We start from the raw sequence: 26,861 nt of genomic DNA, 5'->3' as shown, positions 1-26,861 counted from the left end.
ATACACCCAGCCGTTCTTTTTAGGTGACAAATCTGAGCAACTGTCCCAGATTGAGGTGTAATTAGAGAAGGTTTTGGAACAAATTGATAAATTAAACAGTAATAAGTCATCAGGACCAGATGATATTCACCAAAGAGTTCTGAAGGAATTCAAATGTGAAATTGCAGAACTACTAATTGTGGTATGTAAGCTATCATTTAAAATCAGCTTCTGCACCTGAAATTTGTTTTAAATGGTAGGTGGAGGATAGCTAATGTGATGCCAATTTTTTAAAAAGGCTCCAGAGGTGATCCCAGCAATTACAGGCTGGTAAGCCTAACTTCAGTACCAAGAAAATTGGTTGAAACTATAGTAAAGAACAGAATTATTAGATGCATAGATGAACACAATTTGTTGGGGGAAGCATCAACATGGTTTCTGTTAAGAGAAAAAATCTACACCAATCTACTAGAATTCTTTGAGGGGATCAAAAAGCATGTGGACAGAAGTGATCCAGTGGATAAGGTATCCTTAGATTTTCAGAAAGCCTTTAACAAGGTCCCTCACCAAAGGTTCTTAAGCAAAGTAAGTGGTCATGGGATAAAAGGGAAGGTCCTCTCCTGGATCGGTAACTGGTTAAAAGATAGGAAACAAAAAGGTAGGAATAAATTATCAATTTTCAAAATGGAGAGAGAAATAGTGGTGATCCCCTGGGGTGTTGGACTAGTACTGTTCAACATATTCATAAATTATCTCAAAAAAGGGGTACACAATGAGGTGGCAAAATTTGCAGATGATACTATCTTGAGTAGTTTTTAAGTCCAACGCAGACCACAAAGAGTTACAAAGGAATCTCACAAAACTGGGTGACTGGGCAACAAAATGGTAGATGAAATTCAATGCTGATAAATGCAAAGTAATGTACATTGAAAAACATAATCCCATATATAATACCTATAAAATGATGGGGACTAAATTAGCTGTTACCACTCAAGAAAAGGATGTTGCAATCATTGTAGATAGTTCTCTGAAAACATCCACTCAATGTGCAGTGGCAGTCAAAAAAATAAGAGAATGTTGGGAATCATTAGAAAAGGGATAAATAATAAGACCGAAAATATCATATTGCCTCTTTATAAATCCATGGTACGCCCACATCTTGAATATTACTTGCAGATCTCATTGCCCCATTTCAAAAAAGATATATTGGAATTGGAAAACATACAGAAAAGGGCAACTAAAATGATTAGGGGCATGGAACAGCTTCCATATGAGAAGAGATTAATAAGACTGGGACTTTTCAGCTTGGAAGAGATGACTAAGGGGGGGTATGATAGAGGTCTATAAAATCATGACTGGTGTGGAGAAAGTAAATAAGGAAGTGTTATTCACTCCTCATAACACAAGATCTAGGGGTCACCAAATGAAATTAATAAGTAGCAGGTTTAAAATGAACAAAAGGAAGTATTTCTTCACACAATGCACAGTCAACCTGTGGAACTCCTTGCCAGAGGCTGTTCTGAAGGCCAAGACTAACGGGATTCAAAAAAAGAACTAAATAAATTCATGGAGGACAGGTCCATCAATGACTATTAGCCAGGATTGGCAGGGATTGCTGTTTGCCAGAAGCTGGGAATTGGCAATGGAATAAATCACTTGATGATTATCTGTTCTGTTTATTCCCTCTGAAGCACCTGGCACTGGCCACTGTTGGAAAACAGGATGCTGGGCTAGATGGACCATTGGTCTGACCCAGTATGACCGTTCTTATGTCGCCTCTCCCTCAGATATCTGCATAAAAGGAATGTCCTGGAGAAAGGGATCATGGCTAGGGCATCTGTATACCTTCAAAATCCCCTGCTGCCAGAATTGCTCCCTTTGCAATCATGAGCAGTTGAAATAAACAGGCGTTTTAAGCTACATTATGTCAGCACACAAGCCCAAATCCTCAACTTTACACCCCCTGCCTCCTAAGGGGAACCAGACAGGGGCCAGACTGGAAAACTTGGCCCTGGGTTTTTACTGGGCAAGACAAAAGAACATCACAGGTCAGTCTAGCATTAACAGGGAGATGGTCTTGCAGGTACTAAACAATGTTTATCTTTTCCATTTTTAGTTCTTATTACTTTGTAAGTCTGTGAATGGTTCCAGTGGTTAGGCAAGAAACTAGACCCATAAATACTTGAATAAATTTTTCATTCAGTTGAGGACTGGTATATACACAGACATAAAAGCAGCTCATTTCATTGCAGTTCACACTTGGACCATTAATAATTTGGAATATAATAGTTTTCTGACAATGTATTAATATTCAAATAATAGTTCAATGATCATTACTGCCTCCTTAACAGCTCCATTTTTATGCATTGCTTTTTTCAAATAGACAAATTGCATGACGCTGACATTCTGAATTTGTAAATAAATTGCATTTTTATATGTTCCCTTGAGATACTATCTTCTTTTATTACCAATGTGTATATATTGAAAGTGATCTGTAGCATCCTACATCACTGTAAGAAAAGCAACCTTCTGCAGTAAATCTGAAGTTCTAGAAATGGATGATGACTGTGTAGCATATGAAAAGGGAGCATAAGTTTGGAGTGGTTTCCAGTATATCTGACAAAAGGCATTTTGATCATGATTGCATGCTAGATATGCATAGTCTTGCCATTCACAGTGGGTAGCTAGCATTCCAAAAAAGATTCAAATATGCTGACTCTAAATGGCTGTTCCAACGAAGAAAGAGTACACCAAAACAAGTTACTCACCAACTTCAATATGTTTAGGAGAAACTGACTCATTTAAAAGTGAAATGAACAGACTGTTTCTTGTGATGGACTCCTTAACAACTCTGTGGGTGAATCCTGGTGTAAGCTGTCATAGCTTCATTGACTAAATGAATATTCACACCATCTAAGGGTCTGTCTCGTGGAGCCTATTTTGACAGGTACTATCAAGGCAGGGCAGTGCAATCTTCCTTCCCTACCTTTGTCCTATCAATGCCCTTACACCTCTCCTGAAGGCACTGTCTGTAGAAGTTCAGTCTCCATACCCATGCAGTGTTTGGCCTCTTTACTGAGACTACCAACCAGCCGGTAATTAGCATCAATTACCACGGTAGCTTTTGTGATGTATTGTAGGTCCCTAACAACTACAAACCAGAGTGGAACAATCAACTCCAAACAACCATCAATCATGTTGCCAATATTTAAAAGGGATCAACAGGATGACTCAGGTAATTATAAGTCTGACATTGATCCCAAGCAAAATAATGGAACTGCTGATACAGGATGTGATTAATAAAGAATTAAAGAGGGATAATATAATGTATGCCAAACATCCTGGGTTTATAGAAAATAGATCTTGTCAAACTAACGTGACATCTTTTTATAAGAGTTTAAGTTTCATTGATAAAAGTAAAATAGTGTTGATGTAGTTGACTTGTATAAGGCATTTGACTTGATACCACAAAATATTTTGATTAAGAAACTAGAACCAAAAAAGTTCAACATGGCAAAAAATTGAATGGATTAAAATCTGGCTAAATGATAGGTCTCAAAGTGTAATTGTAAATGGGAATCATCATCAAGTGGATGTGTCTCCAGTGGGGTCACACAGGGACTGGTTTTTGGCTTTATGCTATTTAACATTTTTATCAATGACTTTGACAATCATCATTTTCAGAGGATATAAAGATTGGGGAGTTGAAAATAATGAAGGGCCATTAGTACAGAGCAATCTGTGTCACTTGCAAGCTGGGCACAAGCAAACCAATATGCACTTTAATACAACCAAATTTAAATGTCTACATCTATGGACAAAGAACGTAATCTGCACTTGCAGGATAGGGGGACTCTATTCTGTGAAGCAGTGACTCTGAAAAAGATTTGGGGATCATGCTGGCTAATCAGTTGAACAAGAGCTCCCTGTGCGATGCTGTGGCCTAAATCACTAATGCAATGCTTGAATGTATAAATACGGGAATTTCTAGCAGGATTACAGAGTTTATCTTACTTCTGTATTGGGTACTAGTGTGACCATTGCTGGAAGACTGTGTTCAGTTCTGGCATCCACATTTCAAAAAGGATGTGGATAAATGGAAGAGGGTAAAGAGAAGAGCCACGAGAATGATTAAAAGTTCAGTCAATTTAGCTTTCCAAAGAGAACGTTCAGGAGTTATTGATCAATCTAGAAGCACCTACATGAGGAATATAAATCTAATAATAGCAGGCTCTTCAGTCTAGCAGACAAAGATGTAACAAGACCCAATGGCTGGTAGCTGAAGTTAGACAAATTTAGACTAGAAATATGGCACACATTTTTAATGAGGATAATTAACTATTGGAACAATTTATCAAAGGCAGTGGTGGATTCTCCATCATTGGAAATTTTAAGACTGGATGTATTTATAAAGGATTTGCTCTAGTTCAAAAAGGAATTAATTCAAGTAAGTCCTACAGTCTGTGCCAATGGTTCTCATCCCATGGCCCAATCAGCACACAGCTGCAGCTCATTTAACATCCTCAAGAGCCATAGAGGTAGTATATATATTGTGTGGATGCAGCCCACATAATACATAAAGAGCTGCATATGCAGCCCATAATGGTAAATAGGTTGAGAACCATTATGTGTTATCCAGGAAGTCAGACAAAAGTCAGAATGGTTTCTCTAGGCTTTATAGTCTATGAAAAACACCACGCAGTCTCATTAACGCTTAATTAAAAACCTAATAGCTCATCTTGAGGAAGGATAACCAAAACTTTTCAATTTAACTTTGCAGGGAATGTGTAATCAGCTAGTCAGGAATTTAAGGACTGTGGAAGAATTGGAGAGATTGAAAGCATAATATGTGAGACTCAAAAGTGAACACTAGTAGAGTTTAAGCATAAAGACTGGAATAAGATAACCATGTAACTCTAAGGCGAACTGACATAAGAAAGTGAATACAAAAAAAACTGTATAGAAATTGGAAATTAGGAAACAGAGACAGAATAAGGTATTCAGCAAGAATGAAGGATTAAAGAATGGGTGCAATATAATAAATATTGTACATAATGCTAGCTATTTCTCAACTCCGTGGCAGTTAAAATGAACAAATAGTTAACAGATAGGTCTGTAATTGTAAATTGGGAATTATCATCAAGTGGGTGTGTTTCCAGTGGGATCCTGCAGGGACTGGTTCTCAGTCCTAGGCAATTTAACATTTTTATCAATGACCTGGAAGAAAATATAAAGTCATCACTAATAAAGTTTCCAAATGATCCAAAAATTGGGGTACTGTTAAATAATGGGGAAGACGGGTCATGGATACAGAGCAATCTGTATCTCCAGGTAAACTGGGTACAAACAAACAATATGCATTTTAATACAGCTAAATGTAAATATATACATCTTGAAATAAAAAATGTAGGCCATACATGCCAGGATGGGGGACTCTATCCCCGGAATCAGTAATTCTAAAAAAGATTTGGGGGTCATAGTGGATAATCAGCAGACCAAGAGCCCCATTGTGAGGCGGTGGCCAAAACAGCCAATGTGATCCTGGGATGCCTAAACTGGGGTACCTTGAATAGGATAGAGAGGTTATTTTACCTTTGGCACTGGTGAGACCACTGCTGGAATAGTGTGTCCAGTTCTGGTGCCCACAAATCAGGAAAAATGTTGATAAATTGGAGAGGGTTCAAAGAGCCATGAGAATGACTAAAGGATTCGGAAACATGTTTTATTAGTGATTGAGCTCTTGGAGTCTAATTTAACAAAGAGATGGTTAAGGGGTGACTTAATTGCAATCTAAGTATCTACATGGGGAACAAATATTTAATAATGGGTTCTTCAATCTAACAGAGAAAGGTATAACATGATCCAATGACTAGAAGTTGAAGCTAGACAAATTAAAAATGTACATCTTATTTCAAATTTGAATAGTGAGAATAATTAACCATTGGAACAATTTATCAAGGGTTGTGATGGATTTTCCATCACTGACAATTTTTAAAATCAAGATTCGATGTTTTTCTAAAAGATCTGCTCTAGGAATTTTGGGAAAATTCTATGACCTATGCTATACAGGAGGTCAGATCAGATGATCACAATGGTCCCTTCTGGCATTGGAATCTATAAAGAAAGTTTTCTACATACCCTCAGGAATAATTTGGTATAGAAGGGTAAAATATTGTACACTGTATATGTGTCATCTCAGAGCAAATCTCAGGGACTTTGGGTAGCCATTTAGACATGGAACTGGGTCCTTGAGATCTGCCAAACCTAGGTGGTCGTCTAAGACTGAAGGCCAAAAAACCATTCTGCTGCTCTGTTTCAACTTTTTTAAAAAATTAAACAAACTAATTTATCCATCTGAGATCCAGGTTGAGCTTTTCTCCCTCCCCTCTCCAGTGCTACAGCATGGTTTAATGAATGGGACATTGGACTGGGAGTCAGAAGAACAGGGTTCTGTTCCTGAGTTCATTACTGACGTACTATGTGACTTTGGGCTAGCAGCCCTAGCATCCATGCTAGGGACATTACACTACTCTGAAAAATGAGAATATAAAACAACCCAACTCTTTGTGCCATTCCCAGCAGTTAATAGCTCTCCCAGAGGCAGACTCCAAGTGGGGAAGCTGCCTTGGCACGCCAGACTGTTGTGCGCACATGCATATTCCAGTAGCACTGCATTCCAAAGTGGCAATAGCACTAGAAATGTTCTTCTAAATTAGGATAAGATTCAGAGGATGCCAAGCCCGGAAAGTATTTCCAGCTTCCACAACTCAGCATCTGCAGAAGCTGTGGAATTCTGCTGAATAAAGTCTAGAGGATTAAATCTAAAATGCAAAAGAGAAAGATATGCTCAAAAAACAGGGAACAAAGTAAGGCTGTCCAATCCACCCAATCACATTGGATGCTGGATTATAAGCAATAAAAAGCTCAAATGTGCTAAACAGGGCTGTAGGTTTTTTAAATGTGACAATATGATAAGACACAGTCACTTAACTTGACAGGAAAGTGAACAAGAATATTCAAATTTAAATGCCATACCCAGCTGATTATCTGTCATTTCTCTAGAGAAAAGTTTAACTAAGAGTTTAACTGAAACATAGAGATGAGTAGTTTTTGATCTGGAGATTCCTGGTTCAGTCTCCAATATGTTGGCCAAATTGGAAGTCTTCACATACACACTGAAGCTGGTTTCCATTCATTCCAATCTCACCTCTCCCTAAATACGTTTTAAGACATCAAAAGGAAGCAGTATACACCAGTCTATTTAATAGACCAAATTCTGCCTGCCATACTGGTAGAGCACACAACTCCATTTGATTGCATCAAGAGCTGCCCACTAAAGCCAGACTGAATTTAGCCCAATGACTCTATAATAAATCACAATAAAGATTATAAAAGTATGTGCCCATATCTATTAAAAGGTTTTGTTTTATTTGCTATATGAGAGTTAACATTCAATGAAGTAAAAGCTTTTTTAGATAAAAAGGCATAACTTTCACTAGCTGATTCTTAAATACAAACGTAAAACGTATGGGCCACATTCTGATCTCAATAATACTGGTGTAAATCTGGAAAAAATCTAGTTAAGTCTATGGCATTACAACAATGTAATCTAAACCAGAACTTGACCCTATTAATTTTCATTAAAATAAAAAAACATTTTAAATGTTAAATATAGGCAATATGTTGAAAAAGAAATATTGACATTAACTAAAATATAATGCCTTGAATTAAAGGCATAAACCTGAGGGATCCAAGGAAGAGGAGGAAGGTTGTCAGTTGAAGAAGAAGAGATAAAGGGTAGTCTTGTGGGTAAGAGTACTGTACTGGAACTCAAGTCATCTAGGTCCAGTTCCCTGTTCTCCCATAGACTTCCTGTGTAGCCTTGTAAATCATTTAATCTGTCTGTATCTCATGTCCCCATCCCTACAGTGGGGATGAAAATACTTCCTTTCTCCTACCCTTTACCTGTCTTCAGTATTTAGACTGTAAACTCTAGGATAGGGACGGTCTGTGTGTGCCTGTATCACAATAGAGCCCCAATCTTGATAAAGGCCTCTAGGGGCTACTACAAACACAAATTATAGTAAGTGGTGGGGGCCAGATAGTATTATCTGTACAAGAGCCAACCATCCTGCAGCTGCAGATCCAGATGGCTCAGAGCAGGCCACTGTATCATGCTTTACAGTTTTTCACAGAAGTTACACAGTGTACACCAAGTTAAGGAGGCCAGACACTTCTAACCAGCAGGCTATTACTCCTGTGGAAATGGTGCACAGGTTAGCTGGGTGTGTCTCCTAAGACACTGATTCTGCAAATTTTTGTACTTGTCACAGGAATTTGTTTTCAGCAAACACTTGTGCCAGTAAAATTCCAATGCACAATGACAGAAAATGAATGCAATAGGTGTATAAGTGTGACCAAATTAATTCATTCAAATACTGGATCAAATAGTCATGAGAACATTTTTGTATTTGTACTCTTAACTGGCTGTAGTTTCCAGGCAATACAATCCAATGCTTCAACAACCACACCAACCAACCAGCTAACCAACCCACCCTTCTTGATAATAAATTCCAATGGCAAAATGCAGTAACTGCTTGGTAATTATGCAGTTATGAGATATTCCAAGATTTAACGTGCTATATTGCATGATAACTCAGTTTTTCCTCTATAAAACAGCATCATCAAAACGTATTACAAAATACACTGCTAAACTGTAGCAATTACTAATTATTCTATTCTAATTTGCAGTTAATCCCAAAGAACAAAGTAGATCAATCAATATTTTCAAATGACAGATCATTCTAAATCACTTCACACTATTAAATTATCATTTAAGACAAACATTTTGTGTTGATGTTTACTTACTGGAAACCCTACTGGAGAGGCAGTCATGATGTAATGTTTGAGTCTGCAAATGCCCCAGACTGAAGAAAAGAACCCACAACAGCGCAGTGAAATGCCATCTAATTTCAGTGGGTTTGCAAAGGGAATGCTTCTGAAGTAAGGCACTGCTCAAGGCATTCAGGACACAAGCATCTGTGTAAGATGATTAGATGTATCAAGAGCAAGGACGGCAAATTTGGCTCTAAATCACTAACCAAAAAATGTATGCAACATTTAAATTAACTAATTATTTTTTAATGATCACTTATTGTTTATATTAATATAGTGGCTAAAAAGCATCAGATGCTTTCCAAACCTAACAGAAGACAGTTCCTGCCCCAAGGAGCTGACACTCTTTCAAAGGCACAGACAGAGAAAGGGTGAGGAAAATGGTTATGACAAACTGTACAAGCAACATGGCCAGGGTGGTTGGTACATCACGGTTATGCACTGCAATAGCAGAAGGGATAGGCTACCTTTTCCTTAACTTCCTTTTTCCCAGTTAAGAATTGGATATGACACAGCCACCTATACCGCCTAGCTGGAGCACTGGTTTGCAGGCTAGACTATCTATTTAAGCATAATAACCAAGTGCTCATCCAGATAGCTCCAGACACATTTTACATAGCCTAAACACCACATCTAGCTGTGTCTAAAATAGCTCCGCAACCTATCTTTAGTACTTTGGGACCCCTGGAAGCATTTGTTCTTATGAATCATGGAAAGATCTGAAAAACAGCTAAGGGGCACACTGCATTAACACAATGGCCCTGGCCTCTAAGGTGAGCATGCCCACTGAACAATGCCCTTGATGGCGCAGGCTGTTTCCCCCTGCTTGGCTTGCTAGCCTTTGCAAAGGGGAGGTGGAAAAGAGGAGATGAGTCATTGGTCCTGCTTCTTCTATGCCTCTTTGGGCTGTTTTCCACTCTCAGGGGGTGGTAGGCAGGAGTGTCCCTGTCCTAGCCAGGAATGCAAGGACTGAGATTGGCTCTGGCCTTGGCCTTTGTATTGTATTTACAAGGGGATCCTTAAATATGTCAAAATATTTTCACATCAGGATTATTTACCACAAACAACAAAAAATATAAATAAATAATTACAAATGTGCATCATTTTCTGACTGCTGGGGGTCAATAAGCTTCTGGAAATAAGAAACTTTCAAATTATACTGTGGCAAGTAGCTGAGGCTTGAACTTTGACCTGCTTGTATCTTAACATTGTTATGATCAACTGTGGTTGGTTACTTTTTTCCCCCAGCTGCCATAATTTGCTAAATTAAAGTTGTTTTTAACTTATCACTGTTTATGCAGAAGCTACAATGTATTTTTGCTCTCACAGTGGCACAGAGCCAGCCAGCTAGAAGGAACACACATTAAAACACTCTTTTCACAGACATTAGTGATGTGGATTATAAAATCAATGTTTGCCCAAATGGAAAAAGACAAAATTCTTACAGATGAAAAATAATCTTTAAACTTCTCAAAGGTTTTTACATACAATGGAGAATAAATATATAGACAGAGAGAGTGAGTGAGTGTGTGTGTACACACGCCATACACCATGTATTTTATATATATATGCATGCAGTAAACATAACAGAAAAAAATGGTCACACCCATATATACACTACCATAATTTGTGCACAGCAGTTGTTATCTAAGGTTGTAGGGCCAGAAAGGTCAAAGGGGTAACCTTCCACATTGGGTATAAAACTCAGGTCTGTATCTTAAAGGAGCAATCCTACTTGCTTCTATGGAGGGCAGTGATATACGCAAGCAGGGTTTTCTGCTTTTCTGCAGACAAAACAAAATGCTGCCCTTTTATCACCCCCCCCCCCCCCCCAGGCATGTTTATGACCAACTATAAGGAAACAACGTTGTAGACATAGCAACTACTAAATTCTTTGTGGAGATTGCAGGATTTTCAACTGATTGGATTCCCAGGAAAGCCAAACTGGACAAATAATTAGCCAAATAATCTTGAGGGAAAGAATAATCTATTGATCTACTTTTTCCCTGTACCTAATTTTAAGATTACTTAATTGAAATAATGCAATTAAGCAGCCTCTGTACAGATTTGATCACATGCTGCCGAATAACAAGAGGCTGATAGGAGACAAATTGCAACATGTTGTTCATCAGACTTTACAGTGTCCATGTTGTTTGTCAGGGTATGTCTACACTGCCGAGTGAAGTCAACTTGCTTACTTTCAGCAGCCAATTTTTAGAAGTCACAGCAGCGTGTACACACCACGCTGTTTGCGCAGGTCTCGTGCGTCCACACTCACCACGCTTATTTCGAGTTTCAAAGCAGTGCAACGTGGGTAGCTATCCCACAGTGCAACTAGCCACAGTGGCTGTTGGGATGAGTGTCATCGTCCCCACGATGCAATGCTGTTTCCCCCTCCCTTCTTCCCCCAAACAAACAGGAAAGTATTTTCGCACCGTTTTTGTGCTCGCCATTGCTGTGGAGACATGGAGCCAGCTCAACTCTGCACTATTATTGTGAGAATCACAAATACATCGCGGCTTATCGTCAAGTATTTTCGAAGTAGAGCAAGAAGCTGAAGCACAGGCAACAGCGATGCCACCGAGGCTGCCCTGCTACAAGTCATCGAGCAGAACAATTCCCGATTGCTACAGGCTGTAATGCATCATCTGCAGTCCATGGAGCATCAGTTCTGGTCCAGGGAAACAAGCACAGACTGGTGGGACTGCATCGTTATGCAGCTGTGGGATGATGACCAGTGGTTGCAAAACTTTCGTATGTGTAAGGTAACTTTCCTCGAACTGTGCTCTGAGCTGGCTCCATCCCTGAAACATGTGAATATTCGCTTGAGACAAACTCTGATAGTGGAGAAGAGAGTCGCCATCACTCTGTAGAAGCTGGCAACCCCTGACTGTTACCGCTGGGTTGGTAATCAATTTGGAGTCGGTAAATCTACAGTGAGCACCTCCATGATTCAAGTATGCAGGGGCATCAATAGACTTCTTCTACGAAGGATAGTGACTTTGGGAAATGTACAGGACATAGTGGATGGGTTTGCCACGATGGGCTTCCCAAACTGCGGGGGGCCATTGATGGGATGCACATCCCTATCTTAGCACCTGCCCACCTAGCAACCGAGTACATAAACCGCAAAGGGTACTTTTCCATGATCCTGCACGACCTTGTGGATCATAGGGGTCGTTTCACAGACATCTATGGGGGGTGGTCTGGGAAGGTGCATGACGCGCACGTATTTTGTAATTCAGGGCTGTTCAATAAGATGCAGGCGGGCACTTTCTTCCCTGACCAAAAAATTCACATCGGGGGTGTGGAAATGCCCATAGTGATCCTGGGGGATCCTGCTTACCCCTTGCTCCCTTGGCTAATGAAGCCGTACACCGGGCACCTTGACAGAGACAAGGAGTGTTTTAATAAGAGATTAAGCAGTTGCAGAATGGTTGTAGAATGTGCCTTTAGGTGTTTAAAGGGCAGATGGAGGAGTCTCCTCATTAGGCTAGACACGAGTGAAAAGAACCTCCCTTCAGTGATATCTGCATGCTGTGTTCTTCATAATGTGTGTGAAGCGAAGGGTGAGAGGTTCCCCCAGGGTTGGGCTGTGGAGGCAGAAAGACTGGCCACCAATTATGAGCAGCCAGATGCCAGCAGTACGCTGAGAGAGAACCACAGAGCGCTTTGCATTAGGGAAGCTTTGAAAACTAGGTTCTGCAATGAGATACAGGACTGATTTTTGTTCCTGTATGTTGTTTGCATTTGATGATCCTCCCCCCTCCCCCCTTCAATATCTGTGCCCGATAAATCCCTCCTGAACAAGATATGATTTAATAAAGAAACGTTTTGGAATGATGCAAACTTTTATTTATGAACTTTCAAGTCATGGGGGAAGAAGAGGAGTGTTCATTCACTGTATCAAGGGGTAATGTGATAGCAGCGGCCGACACGCTGACAGCTGGCCAGCAAGCTTTCTGCTCTCCTCCATCGGGGTGGAGGCGAGCACGTACTGCAGCCTGGACAATCTCTTCCAAGACCTCTTGGGGGCGGGGTAGAGGCAGGGCAGCAAAGCCCTAGGTTGAGGAGCATTATGGAGGGGCAGCAGTGAGATTCTGTCCTGCCTCCGATCCTCCTGAAACTCCACAAATCGCCAGAGCATGTCTGCCTGGTCCCGCATGATTCGCAACGTCTCCTGCGTGGTACTGCGATCATGCTACTGCATTTCTCTGCGACTCTCCCTGTCCATGTCCATATTCTGGGACAAGGTCAGCCACCACGTTCTGAGCTCTGTCTCTGCGGCCGCTGAGGCGTTCATGAGCTCACCAAACATATCATCTCTTGTTTTTCTTTTTCCTCTTTCTAATCTGTGATAGTCTTTCTGCAGCTTTTCTTGAGGTTGGGGCCAAGGCAGAGGTGTCTACAGAATGAAAAGAAATTCACAAGGTAGCAGAGTGAAGAAAATGATACAACTTCAACAATGTAGACAATATTCCCCAGGCAGTGCACAGAGCAAACACAGACCCTCATTCCATTCCTAACAACCCAGAAGGGTCGGCTCACTGTGCCCTTACAGAGATGGTAAGCCAGGGGATCTGTGGACAGCATGGGGTATATAGTCTCTGCTTAAACCAAATAAAAGTAATCAAAGTGACTTGGTAGGACACTACAATGGGGAATACAAAGGTACAGGGCATCTGCTGTATAGCTCTGGTATTTTAAACATGCGCCGTCTTCCCTAGGTGACCATGAGCGATATCAGCCTCCTGAGGGTCACGCACGAGGAAAGGGAAGATTTGCTGTACGCAGCGGGGTACCAGCTGTGTTCCGCCATGATGCAGGCTCCCTTGATTGCAGCGTGGTGCGGCAAAGTATCCTACTGTGGAGGGAGCAACAGGTAGCCCTCCCCGGAAAACTTTTCAAAGACAGATTACCTACATGAAAGTTTCCGTGAGATATCAACTGATGGTTATTGGAGCATATCTCATCACAGAAATAAACTGTTCCCTGGGTAACCCCCTAGTACAGTCACCTAATGCCTGAAATCCCTTTCCTGTCCCTCCCTCAATGTAAAAGGACAGAACTGCTAAGAAGAGGGGGGGGGGGCGAACTCACCACATGTGCCTTCTCCGGGATCATTAGTGCTGTCCTGGGTGCTGCTGTACTGCTCTGGGGTCAGGAATATGTCCTGACTTTCTGGGAGAAAGGACACCCCGCTCTCCTCAGCCTCATCCTCCTCCTCCTCGTCCATGGAGTCCTCATTATTGTCCATGGACTGTGACCTAGTGGAGGTATCGATGCTGCAGGGCGGCACCAGGGTGGGATCGCCACCGAGATTTGCATGCACCTCATTGTAGAAGTGGCATGTTTTGGATGAGGAGCTTTCTGGCTTTCTGATATGACTGGCGCAGCTCCTTGATCTTCATGCGGCACTGCTGAGCGTCCCTCTGGTGTCCCTTCTCCAGCATGCCCTGGGATATCTTCCCATAAATATCCAGATTCATTTTTCTGGCTCTAAGCTGAGCCAGAACGGACTCCTTGCCCCACAGACAGATGAGATCTAAGACCTCTGGTCGACTCCATGCGGGAGTACGTTTGGGCTTTGCAGTAGCCATGAGGAGTACAGTGACAAAGCTGTCTCCATGATGGTAGCACAGGAAATGAAAATTCTAATTTTCCCAGGGCTTTAGGGGAGGGGACATTTCCAGGTAGCATGACCACAGTACAGCACAGCGCAAACGTCCAGAGCAGTCACAACGGAGCATTGTGGGATATCTCCCGGAGACCAATAAAGTCGATTTAAGTGAAGTTGTGTCTACACTGAAACTAAATCGAACCAATACATTTGAATTAGGCGCTACGCCACTTGCAGAGGTGGTCTTATTAAGTCAACTTTTGCCGCGACTTAAGTCGATTTAACTGTAGTGCTAGTGTAGACGCAGGTGTTCGGAGATCGACGTAAGTGACTTTACGTTGACCTCCATCACCAGTGTAGACCAGGCCTCAGTCTAAGCAAGGAACCTGCCACATGGATTCATATGCCAATTAATTTGTGACAAGCAAGGAAGGTTAATACAAGCCACATACAAAAGACTGATACATATTTTTTTGGATGGATGGGGTGGGGTCACATCATAGAAAAATTGCTGTATGATTTGTTGACACCCAAACCCAGGAAACATGTGAGGAAAGTGAGATGAAGTGCCTCATACTCCAGACGAAGTGAGTGTGAATTTTATTATTAAACTCAAAGAAGCAGGATCAGGCCCAAAGGCAGGAACAATCCTTGAATCAGGCTAGAAGGGAACTCTATGAAGCAGAAAGTAAGAGGCAGAGTAGGCAGCAACAGTTTAGGGCTTCCAACTGGCTATCTGCTGTTGTGGGTTTCACCTGAGGACAGAGATCAAAGATCCGTAAGTAGAAGGAACACAAGAGTCCATCTAGTCACAGAGGCAGGAGAACTGAGAGGGTGAGTTCCATCTTGTCCTGGGATTGGGTGTTTTGAGGAGACTTGAAATTTTGATTCATCTGGGTGCCATTCAGCTAGAATCCATCCAGAACAAGAGTGAATCAAAAACGTTTCCAGGTTATACACAGTTGACTTATTTCTATATGCATCACAGTACGCTGAAAAGTTGCATTCTCCAGTTTTCAAAAACTAGCTATAGATGGGTCTCAACTGCAAAGTTTAGATCAGAACTGGACTAGGATTGCTCAGATCCAAGGTTCTGTGTCTGCCCATTATAAAGAAATAGAGATTGGATGTAAAGTTAGAGGAAATTCAAGTCTGTAGGCTTTGTATACAGACAATGAGTGGAGCTGGGGTGTTGGTCCACTCCCATTTATAAAACTGACCTGCTCCACCATCTCCCATCCCCACCCCATCCAACTATAAAGTTTCTTTTATAATGTAAAAAGAAAACTATGGAAAAAGAAAAAAGCATTCAACTACAATCCCAGGCTTTCTAAGAATGCTCTTTATGAAAAAAGTTCACTATGCTGTGTATGAAAAAAAAAAATCATGCTGGTTTAAAATAAATATGCACACACTGAGCTCTCTAGTACAGGATATAACTTCTGATCTGTTGACAGAACTTGTTTGTTCCTGGGCATTATGGAATGTCTTCTGTCTCTAATAAGTAAAGTCCTTTAGAAATCATTAAAATCATCTAATCTATCATACACAGGGTAAAAAAGGGGAACTAGTAAATCATTACTGACCATCATGATGCCCACTACCTTGGCTCACACGGGTCACTTCCTTCATTTAATCATCTTCATAAGTTATTTATTATCTCACCTATAAATCTCAATTCTCTGGGAGCAGGCTACTAGTTTATCTAGGCACTATCCCAGATGAAATGATGCTGCAAATTAGAGCAGCATGAACCATGGTGAGTGTCTGGGCTATTATTAGACCTGAGGACAGGGATGATTTAAATCATCAGGAAGAATCTGGCCCACATTTCATATAAACGAAAAATTAAAATAATTTATCAGCCAACATGCCATGAGCATTTGTCTCTCAGACTGTGGATGCATGTATCTCACTCAAAGGAAGAAATAGTCACTGCTTTGACATACTGCTCCAAAGACAGAACTGAGGTTGAGTAGTCCTTTATTTTTCAGGCAGTTCCAATGATTACTCATGGAGCTAGGGACTATTTATTCAGTGTGAATACGGATGTCAAAACAGAGCCCTGAGATTTTTTCCTCTAACTCCTCTCCCACAGGTGGAGGATGAGCAGACCCTGACATTCTATTTCAAATGAATCATTAGAATATGCAAACTGTTGGAGACTACACTAAAATTGTAGGTGCCAAGATTGCTTAAACACATGAGTTTCACCTGTCTGATGTTAAGGAAGGGCTTTGGTCCATCAGGTATTTCTCCTTCATGCAAATTTTTGTCAGTAGAAATAGCCACTTTTCTTTGGTCAGGTCAGGCAAGAAAAATACACACTGATGTTACAAAAGCGTTAAAACCCTCACTCAGACAACACAGTGATGGTTACACTACACAAACCTGAATAGAAGAGGAAAGCTTCATTAGACGGTGCTAAAAGTCTTAATAGTTGCTCATTGAGTTGGTTCTGGAGTTATTTTTAAAAATTACTTACAAGATTATTTTACTTTAATTCCAAACATACAAAAGCACTAGTGCATGCCAGGTTTCAAGTTACAGGACCAGATCCTCAGACTGTGTGACTCAGCATAACTTCATTGTCATTAAAAAGAGCTCATTTATATCAACAATCTGGCCCATAAACTGCTTTTGCTGCAGCTCTTTTAATAAAGATATGATATAATGTTCCCTCCCACAATAAGAAAAGTGGCTGAAGTGATTTTATTGAAAAACAAATTCACCATCAGGCAGAGCATGGAAAATTGAGGTGAATGTTTCAGAAGGTTTAGAGTATATGAAAACAAGGGATTATAATGCCAATTCTTTTATAGTTTACCAGTCAACTGCTGCTGGTATAAAATGGCTACAACCCTGCTACAGCACACAAAAGGGTAATATGCAGCACTACTATATAGACAGCTGTGTATATAAAAGAAGTAGTACTGCCATTATACAATCTCACTAACAGCCTTTACAAAATCTAAGCAGAGAGATTTCTTTAAAAGCATAACTGCAAGGAGAGGTAAAATAAAGCAAAACTGACATTCTTTCAGCAGATAAAGGGATGGCAAAAGAGGACTGTCCAGAACACAGCATGAATAATCTGAAATGTTTGCACAGATTAGTTTATCATCTTCCTGGTTAGAAGCCAATGTAAAACGCTACAGGAAAGTCACAAACATATCATTTATTTCTTGTGAGCCCAGTATTTGTAAACAATTTCAAGCTGCCTGTCTTCATGACTCAGGCTTCCATGAGCCTACCACACCATACTCATGTCCCTCAACAAGCTCCCAGTCAACCTCCAAAGCCAGGTAGGCCTGGGTCTTAATTTCCCAAGCAATTCATAGATAAAGCCTTAGATACAAAGAAATTTTGATTTATGAACTACTGTGACAGATGTGCTAGTCTGGGACAATTCAGATCAAAACCTAGGTCAAAGGCTGTGAGAGCTGGGGACAAGGCATTCCTGGGGATTCTGTTATGGAATAAATGTCCAGAGGAGATCAGGCAAATCCAGAATCTGACCCTTATTAGGAAATGCTGTAAAAGCTTTCCTCTTCGAGGAACCCTTTCCACCATAAGTAGGATCCTACCAAATTCACTGTCCATTTTGGTCAATTTTAAGGCCAGAGGGTTTTTAAATTAGTCGGTTTCATCTTTTCAGATGTTTACATCTGAAATTTCAGTGTCCTAAACATCCCAACCTAAAAGGTGGCTGGAGGGGAGAGATCGCAAGGTTGCAGGATTGCCACTTTCACTTCTGCGCTGCTTTCAGAGCCGGGCTCTGAAGGCAGCAGCCACAGAACGTCCTGCAGCCAGGGGAGGTACGTCTGATTTCCCACACGTTGCTGAGAGTGCCCCAGCCAGGGGTTCCTAACTGCTAGTCTGGATCAGGCTAGGGAAGGACAGAACTCCTCTTCCCCAGCATGATCACTGTCAGGGGGAGATCAGACCCTTCTCTGGGTATCTCCCCTGGCTGCAGGAAGCTCCACAGCTGGGCTCTGAAGTTTCCCGCAGCTGGAGGTGGCTCATGGAGGTGGGTCTGATCTCCCCCTTATCCCTCCTGTCACGCCTCCGCCCCCCTTACAGTAATGGAATCTATGGCCAGAGGGGCTGGCCCAGGCCCTGCTGCGTGCCCCTCTCCCTCTGAATGTTCCTCTAGGGGCACACCCCACAGTTTGGGGACACTGCTCTAAGGCCTGGTCTGCTCCTAAAAATTTTACCAGTAGAATTATTTCTTTTAGGAATGTGTTTTTTGGTAAAACAACCTATCAGGGGTGTGGTGTTTTGTTTTTTAAACCAAATGAGTGATGCTAGTGTAACCTTTGGCTGGGCTAGCGTTTACTTCATTACCCTTCTCCAATGCCTAAAAAACCTCAACTCCCATAGAAAAGCACCTGGAGACCCAGATTCAGTCATTGACGATTTTTAGCAAGGATTGCACAGGATCAACCTCTCCACAATCAAGTCCAAAAGAACAAAAGGAATGAACTTAATTCTTAAGTAGACCCTTATAAAACCTCATGATAAAGAAACAACCAACCAACAACTTAATTTCTACTTTATAATCCACATACATTATCTTCACATTTAAACATAAAGAAAACAGATTAAATCTAAACAGGTCAGTCCCCACATAAACAGTGAGAAGAAACTCAAGAGTTCCCAAAAGCCTAGATTGAATTCACCTGATTCTCAGTTAGGGTCTTTGATCACCAAATCTCTAGAGTTTGCTGAATTAAAAGCAACAACTTCCCTCCACTTACTTATAGAAATCTTCAGTTGGAATCCATGCAGGCTCTTCCTCCTCCTCTGCTGAAATCAGTCAGTCAGCTAACCAGTCACTCAGTTAAATTTATAGATTTAAAAAAATCCTGTTACAAGAAAATATAAAAAACTCAGGATAGCAAAATATAAATGACTTTCCTCATTATCACATATAAATAAAAGAAAAGTTGATGAATCATACTAGTTGAAACAATTTAAACAAAACAGTTTGGATAAAATTAAACATTCAAAGTATACAATTAAAATAAAAGAAATTATATTTCCCCTCCCAATTTCCACTTTCTATAATTAACACTGCCAGGGCTTTCCTGTTGGAGGACTAGCAATATCATTAACCTGCTGCAAAATACTTCAGAGTTAGGGAAAACAGTGCCTTGGCCTTTTGCAAAGCAGCTGCCCCGACTACTTGACCTCATGGAATCTGAGTCCAGCAATACAGAACCTGAGTATACCCAAACTACCACACCCGATTCCAGAAACTTCTGAGTGTAGAGAGCTAATTGTGCATCTGCATAGCAACAGTGACCCACACACAACTCATTCCTACCCACACCCAATAGATCTGTTAAAAGAGATATCTCCCTATTAAGCAGTGGGATACAGGAGTGGTGCCCAAACTTTTCTGGTCACGCCCACCCTTAATAGCAATGGAATCTGTCCACACCCCACCTCATTATTGCACAGTTGGCTCAGCAAAGGAGCTTGGGTTGAAGGTGGAGGTGGGGGCAGAGAGGGAAGGAGGGCAGAGTTGGCCTGGGGGTAGAGTAGGGAGCGAGCTGGGGCCAAGGCCGATGACAGAGATGGGCCCGAGCTGGAAACGGAGCCGAGCGAGGCGGAGTGGTGCCCCCTTCCCCGCCTCCGTGGGGGTTGGCCTGCACCTCGCCACTCCCCCAAACATTCCTCACCCCACAGTTTGGGGATCACTGCACTACTATAAGCCCTAGTGTGGATGCAGTTATATTGGTGCAGCAATAGTTATACCAGTATAACTGCACCCACACTGTGGAAGGGGGTTGTACCACTTTAATTATAGATAAATGAACTACTATAAATAAATCATTTACTGCCCTCACATTCAACTAATTAATTTGATCCAACTAGATGCCTCAACAAACATTTGGGGATATAGCTGAAATATTGATCCAACAAACCGAGCATGACATTGTGCAGAATAGCTTTTGTAAACAATGCAAAGCACTTCCAAATGGGCTCTTAATATATTTTTGTCTCACTGAATTATTTCTAAATTCTTCAGATTAGAAGATAGACTGTATTTTAAAGATTTTTCATTTCACTTTTGAGCAGTTTATTCCTTAGTAGCAGAATACAGACTAATATGGTAAAGTATTATGGCCTGATCTATTCAAGCCAATGTGAGTCTTATAATTGGCTTTAATGAGTTTGGCATCACACTGTAATTCATTTGTGTCCAGGATTTTGAAAAAATGAAGTGCTACATAAGAGCTCAATTTTCAGAATATTTTTAGTACAGAATGCACAAGAATTAAGCTGTTTGGGGCAGGGACCATGCCTTCTTTCATGTTCCTGAAACGCTCAAATATTGTGGACACAATCAGAAACGAATATTAGCCACATCATAATAATAAAATTAAGTTTATTTTACTTGTATCCCAAACCAGAGGGTTAATACAGTCATCTTCGAATTCTTAATGGTAAATTTTAAAGTGCCAAACTTCAAAGGCTGAACCACTGATCCTTTCATCTTAAGAGACTTGGCCTTACTTGTGTTTGTTCCAATATCCATAGACAATCTTAATTCCAGGAACTGATGACAGACCCCAGTTCAGTCCTCTTGGATAAAATATAGATGGCCCCCATTAACGTATAATTTCCCAAGGAAAACCCCTCCATTTTGTGAGTTTAGTGGACAAGCCATGGAAATGAGTCCAGACTACCAAATATGCATAAGTAAATGAGAATTTTGTGCATGGCAAATACAGCAGGTCTCACATTGTGGTCTGTCAAACACCACTAGTCTGCACAACCCTTCCTGGTGGCTTACAGAATTAAATAAAATGAGGCGTTTAAGGACATCATGTTGGCAGAATAGGTATGTCTCAGAGAACCTCTCTCTTACAAAGTGGTCTATAGAATGAAGAGATAGGAGAATGCCAAGAAGATCTACTCACTAGCATGCTAATGCTGGATGGCTAACTACATGGTTGTTGAGTGCTTTGGTAAAGCCATTAGGCTACACTCTGGCCTCAGATCCTCAATAGCAAAGTGCACATCTAAGAGTAGAATTTGAGCCTTTGGGTCTGACCCTGGGAGTTTTACCATGTGCTTTGATGGGAGCAGAATTTGTCTTGTCTACTGAACTTAGAAAGCAATTAACCCAGTTCTGATCCCATACTGGTTTTGCTCCCAACCTTCGATGGAGCTATTCCCAGCTTGTAATGGAAATCGGAATCCAGACCACTGCATTGTACGTAGCAATCAGCTGTCTGTAAAGTATTTAGAGAAATTACTTAAATTCACAAATACTGCTAGGTAGTCTATTATACCACAATCCTCTTTTGTGAACATTGTATCTGCATGTATTTGACTTCATCATGATTCCACCTACATTACGGCATATCAGCAGTAACGCCAGTTAAATTAATGGACTTATGCTAATGGAAAACAGGGATAAATGTGAAGAGAACCAGGCCCTCTGTGCTTCTAGAAGTGAATTAACGGGGGTTAAGACAAAAAATATAAAATATTGACAGCCATCCTTCCAATAATACACTTATGCAATACAACCACAGTCTGTAGAAATAATTTCAGAGTTTACTGGACACCATGTGCAATTTCATTACCTTTAATGTGGCTGCATGTAGCACAAGCCAGAAATGAATTTGGCCCTCTATCTGTGACACTTCATCAAAAGTATCACTGTTATAGGAGTCCTAAAGCAATTAGGAATAAAACCAGCTTATACTGATCTCATTTGAGAGATCACAAATATACAGGAAACATCACAGAAACACACAGTGCTAATCAATGCTGCCTTGGGTAATAAAACACAAAACCAAAACAATATTGAGATTTCAATATAGCAAATATTTCTTTGGTTGCCTTTCTTTAAGGCATTGTATTAAAAATTAAATAATTGAAAATGTACTTAAGTTGTTTTATTTAAATAAAATATTTAAATGTTACTTTATCTGTTAATGTTCGCTGTAAGTAAACTTTTGAGAAAGCAGAATGGCAAACACAGAGAATCCCTCATTCACATTTCTTCCACTTGAATCTTGTTTTTAAACACACTAACATGGAATTTACTTACCCTTGTATGCAAGACACTAATCCAAAATTACTTTGAAGAACAATATAAAGTCAATAGGCTACATCTTCTGCACTTAAAAAAAGTTACAGAAACAATGGTACTTCTGATACTTAGAGCCTGATTCTGATCTCACATTGGTGTAAATCAGGGGTAACTCTGACATTAATATAGTGCTGAAAACATCTGTGAGATCAAAACATCTGTGAGATCAAAATCAGGCCCCCATCCTGCTCAAATTGATGTCAATGACCAAGATCTTCAAGACCAGCCTTTTCACATGACCTGTGCTCCAGCCTCCAGGTTAAATCCCCGGAGCCGGGGAATTCAGACTAATCAGCATCCCTCCCTCCCAGATGGCCACTAGGTGCCACAGACTCAGTGAGGAAAGGGGAAGAGATAACTGGTGTCCCTCATCGAGCATCTCCTTCCCTCACTGCTGCAGCTTGTCCTCTTTTGCCACAAGCCCAATCACCTTTCCCCACTTGTTGAGGCAGGTGGGTGGCATTTTTGTGACCATCACAGACACTGGGTGTGAATGTGGCTTTAAGCTGGTTTAGTTCTGAAATGCAACTTATAGCAAACTCATGGCACACTTTGCCCTCACTTTACACAGGTATCACTGACAGCACAGAATACAAGGGATTGGATAGCAAGGTCCTGTGTACTGAGGGGCTGACCGAGGGGGGGAGAGGCCGGCAGTCCTGAGCCAGCCTGGGGGAGAGGGGGCACTGGGCCGGCCCTTCATGACGCACAGGGGGTGGGGGCGCATGAGGCTCTGGAGGTGGCTGGACGGAGCCCAGGGGCAGGCGGGGGGAGGGGAGCAGGGAGCTGTGGCTGACCAGGTGGATCTCCTCCCCTCCCCCCCCACTACCCACTGGTCAGGGGGTGAGGTCGCCCCGCCCAAGCTAGTGCTGGGCTGGAGCAGAAAAGGTGAGCACCATGGCAGGTAAGTGGAGGAGGGGGGGGGCGGAAAGTCCCCTGCACAGGAGAAGGTAAGCGGCCTGTCCCCCCGGCAGGTACAGATCCCCCCCTCCGTGGGGCAGCCAGGGGGTGGCACTGTCTGGTGGGAGCTGGGGACCCCACTGGCCCTGCACTGGGGGGGGGCATTTGAGTCCTGAGGCACAAATGCAGGCTTGGCCCCCAGGCTTCAGAAACCCATGGTACACCACTGGAATAAAGAATAAAATAAAGTAGATGTCTATACTGAAGAAATATGACTATTTGCTGTTTGAATCACGTGAAAGGAGGGCAGGAAATGTATGTCACAAAGCATGAAATAGTACATTACACTTACTATTAGGTCATCTGAAGATGGTTTTGCTGCAGCACCTTATGTGTACCTAAACCCACCTCATCTGCTGTGTATGCAGATATTGGACAAACCTCTGCCCTCAGACACAGACTTAGTGGGGTCTTATGAGTGTAAGTCAGAGCAGAATTTGATCCAATGCAATTTAGAAAGATAAGCAAAAAGGAAAAAGAAAAAAAAAAGTCAGAATAAGGGGAATGAGGAAGAACCTTAACTGGTGTTAATTTATAATTTTATAACTAATTTATTGTCCCCCCTTTTATGGAATAATTTTAATATCTGAACAGTTATCCCATCTCAAGAGCAATGTTGTAATATAACTTGCTATTTCCCCCCCTATGATTAGCACTAAAGTGTTCACATTTTAAAAAGCCTCAGTTAAATTGTGTCAGTACTTATCATTAATCTTCATTTTAACTCTACTAATTAAATGATAGCCATTCTAGGTGAAATTTTGAGTTTTTAAAACTAACAATATTAGATGTCTGACTCGATTTACTAAACATCATTTGATTAGAATCCATTCACATAGTTTCAAGAGGAAAGGGAACGCCTACCGGTGGACTTATTTACTTTTGGAAGTTTGTTGTCTAAGTTATCCTTTTTCAATATATTTCTTAATTAAACAATACATTTTCACTGAGGTGACAGTTTAATTTTAAATACACTTTTACAAAACAAGCTTTTTATGATGTTAAAAGACATTTAAATAGGATGCTTCAATTAAGTCAGAAAATTGGATATATTCAACCTCCTCATAATTACAATGTTATGTAAGCAACTAAACGGCCAGTACTTTGAAGCAAGAATAAAAAGTTACCATTTAAAGTTTGAAGGAGTAATTATGTCACTCCACAAAATGCATAGTAAAGACAATGTAAAAAAAATAATCACTGCTATCAAAAGATTTTACGAATTCATTTCACACTAAGGTTAGGGCTTGACCAAGCTTCCACGGGAGACAGTGGTAAATCTCGCTGCCTGAATGGGAGTAAGATGGGATCCTCAATAGGGGTCTTCCCTGACTGTACTAGATTGCTATTGAGTGTTTTAGACAGTACTGCAGAAAATAGGATTGTATTAATGTCCACTCTCCTTTCAGCTGTCCAGAAATTACTTTTAAAAGTTCTAATTTATCAGGCCTTTCTTGAGATCAGAAAAATCCAGCCCTGCACTACTTTGATTTCTGATGAATATATTCTTGATTAAATTCTGCTCTCAGTTACTCCCATGCACTCCACGGACTTCAGTGAAATTGACGGAATGTAACAGAGGAGAATTTGGCTCTTTGTGTATTGTCTCCTCCTAAAGACTTGCTGTGGGTCAGCTATGGAGCCTCTTAGCATGGGGTTTAATGTTTGTGGTCACCAACATCTTCCCACAGATGAATAATATATCAGATCAACATGGGCATTCTGCTACTTTAGTGCCAATTTGTTGTTGAAGTGAGTCTCACATAAAGCATCATTAACAGATTAAAATATTTTTTAAAAAGGAAACAAAAACAAATTACAGTTTATAACGAGGAACAGTGGAAAGTATTCAACCCATCATGGATGATTCTACCATCAAATTTCCAGGTTTCTAACCGGATAGTGAATATAATATTGACACTTGCAATAGGATGACTTATTGACAATTTATGTTTCTATTGAGAAGGATATTTGAAATTTGATGTATGCTCATAACAACATACTAAGTATACAAGGAAAGCGAATTCCGCGTTTGAACTTTGACCTTTTCAAGGGTCACCAATAGGTCAGTCTTTTGTATGGAGTGTTTTTGTAATATAATCTTGAAATGTGATTTATTTGTTCATAATCAGATGCAGAGTACATAAGTTTGAAATTTGACATTTCTGCCATAGGAGAGCAAGAGTTCAGATCAACAATTTACAAAAGGAAAGTTATCTTAATTTCTGCCATGAGGCTAATCTGCAAAATATAAGATCTCCAATTTTTAGGAGGTAGGGTCATCTGCAAGTCACAATTATTGGGTTCAGTCAAGAAAACTGAAAAAGTAAGCAAGTGCATTTAGACTCTAGTGTTGCTAGCCAAACCCATCTGAAAGCCAAACTGCCATTTCCCAGTGTATAAAAATATTCCCATGCCACGTTCAGAAGAGACCAATCCATTAACTCTTCCTCCAGGAGCAACAGTCTGCCTACACTCCTCACAACAGTCACTATGTAATGAAGCAGGTGCTCTGGAAGTTGAGACAATAAAATGCTTTCACATTTTCTCATCATTCATTTCTTGGGAAAGAGTGTGCGTTAAAATGAACACACACAACAGACGAGGGGGGAAAAAATCATTAAAAGTTCTAATACCAAATCTGGTTTACACATTAGTCTGCAACTGCCAATTTACCAGCCTGCAGTTTGTTTTTTTTAATTTAGTCATTCTGATGTAAAAGCCATTAAATTGATGCTACCAAAGTCAGTGGATTGGGGCAAAGGATTTAGCAGAAAACCAGCTGGAACAAAAATTCCTTTTATGTACCATTTCTCATAGCCATTCTGGAAATACAACCAAACACACACAATTATCTAATTGAAATGAAAGAGTAAGTATCAAACTATGGATTGAAGCGTGCTTCTCCTAAATGAGGTATTTGCAGAAGACCAGACATCTATGCAGGCAGATCTGGCTCTTGAGAATATATAGATGGACCTCCATCTTGCAGTCCTATGCCAGTGCGAGCTTCACCCTTGACTATTCCTACTGTTGTTCTTGCTCTGTTCAACGTGCCCTATTTCCTCCTGGAAGTATGTGCTGTAACTGTCCTTCTAGAAGCAGAAATGAACCTGGGTCAACACCCTTTCCACACCAGCTCTTAACACCCTCAAAAAAGGAAAAAGTTGGGATCCAAAAATCTATAGCGTGGGACCATCTGTATTTCAAACCTGCCACAATTACATAAAACAGATAGCCTGCCATCTTGCCAAATTCTGCCAAACTAGTTAAATGTTCAGTACCCTCCTG

General features: G+C 40.8%; 1 protein-coding gene across 1 annotated transcript in view; it reads right to left on the bottom strand.

The window, feature by feature from the left end:
• The window catches only part of LRRC7 (leucine rich repeat containing 7), a 298,856-nt gene that overhangs the window by 256,176 nt on the left and 15,819 nt on the right, over positions 1-26,861 (bottom strand). The window contains exon 2 of the mRNA XM_067563316.1: positions 19,255-19,362. Coding sequence (XP_067419417.1) covers position 19,255 — 1 coding nt within the window. The 5' untranslated portion in view covers positions 19,256-19,362. The remainder of the gene's footprint in view (positions 1-19,254; positions 19,363-26,861) is intronic.

Source organism: Emydura macquarii, unplaced genomic scaffold (assembly GCF_026122565.2).
Source record: "Emydura macquarii macquarii isolate MOO-44397 ecotype Brisbane River unplaced genomic scaffold, CSIRO-AGI_Emac_v2 contig_2481, whole genome shotgun sequence".
Lineage (NCBI taxonomy): Eukaryota > Metazoa > Chordata > Testudines > Chelidae > Emydura > Emydura macquarii.
This window is presented reverse-complemented; position numbering and strand designations above follow the sequence as displayed.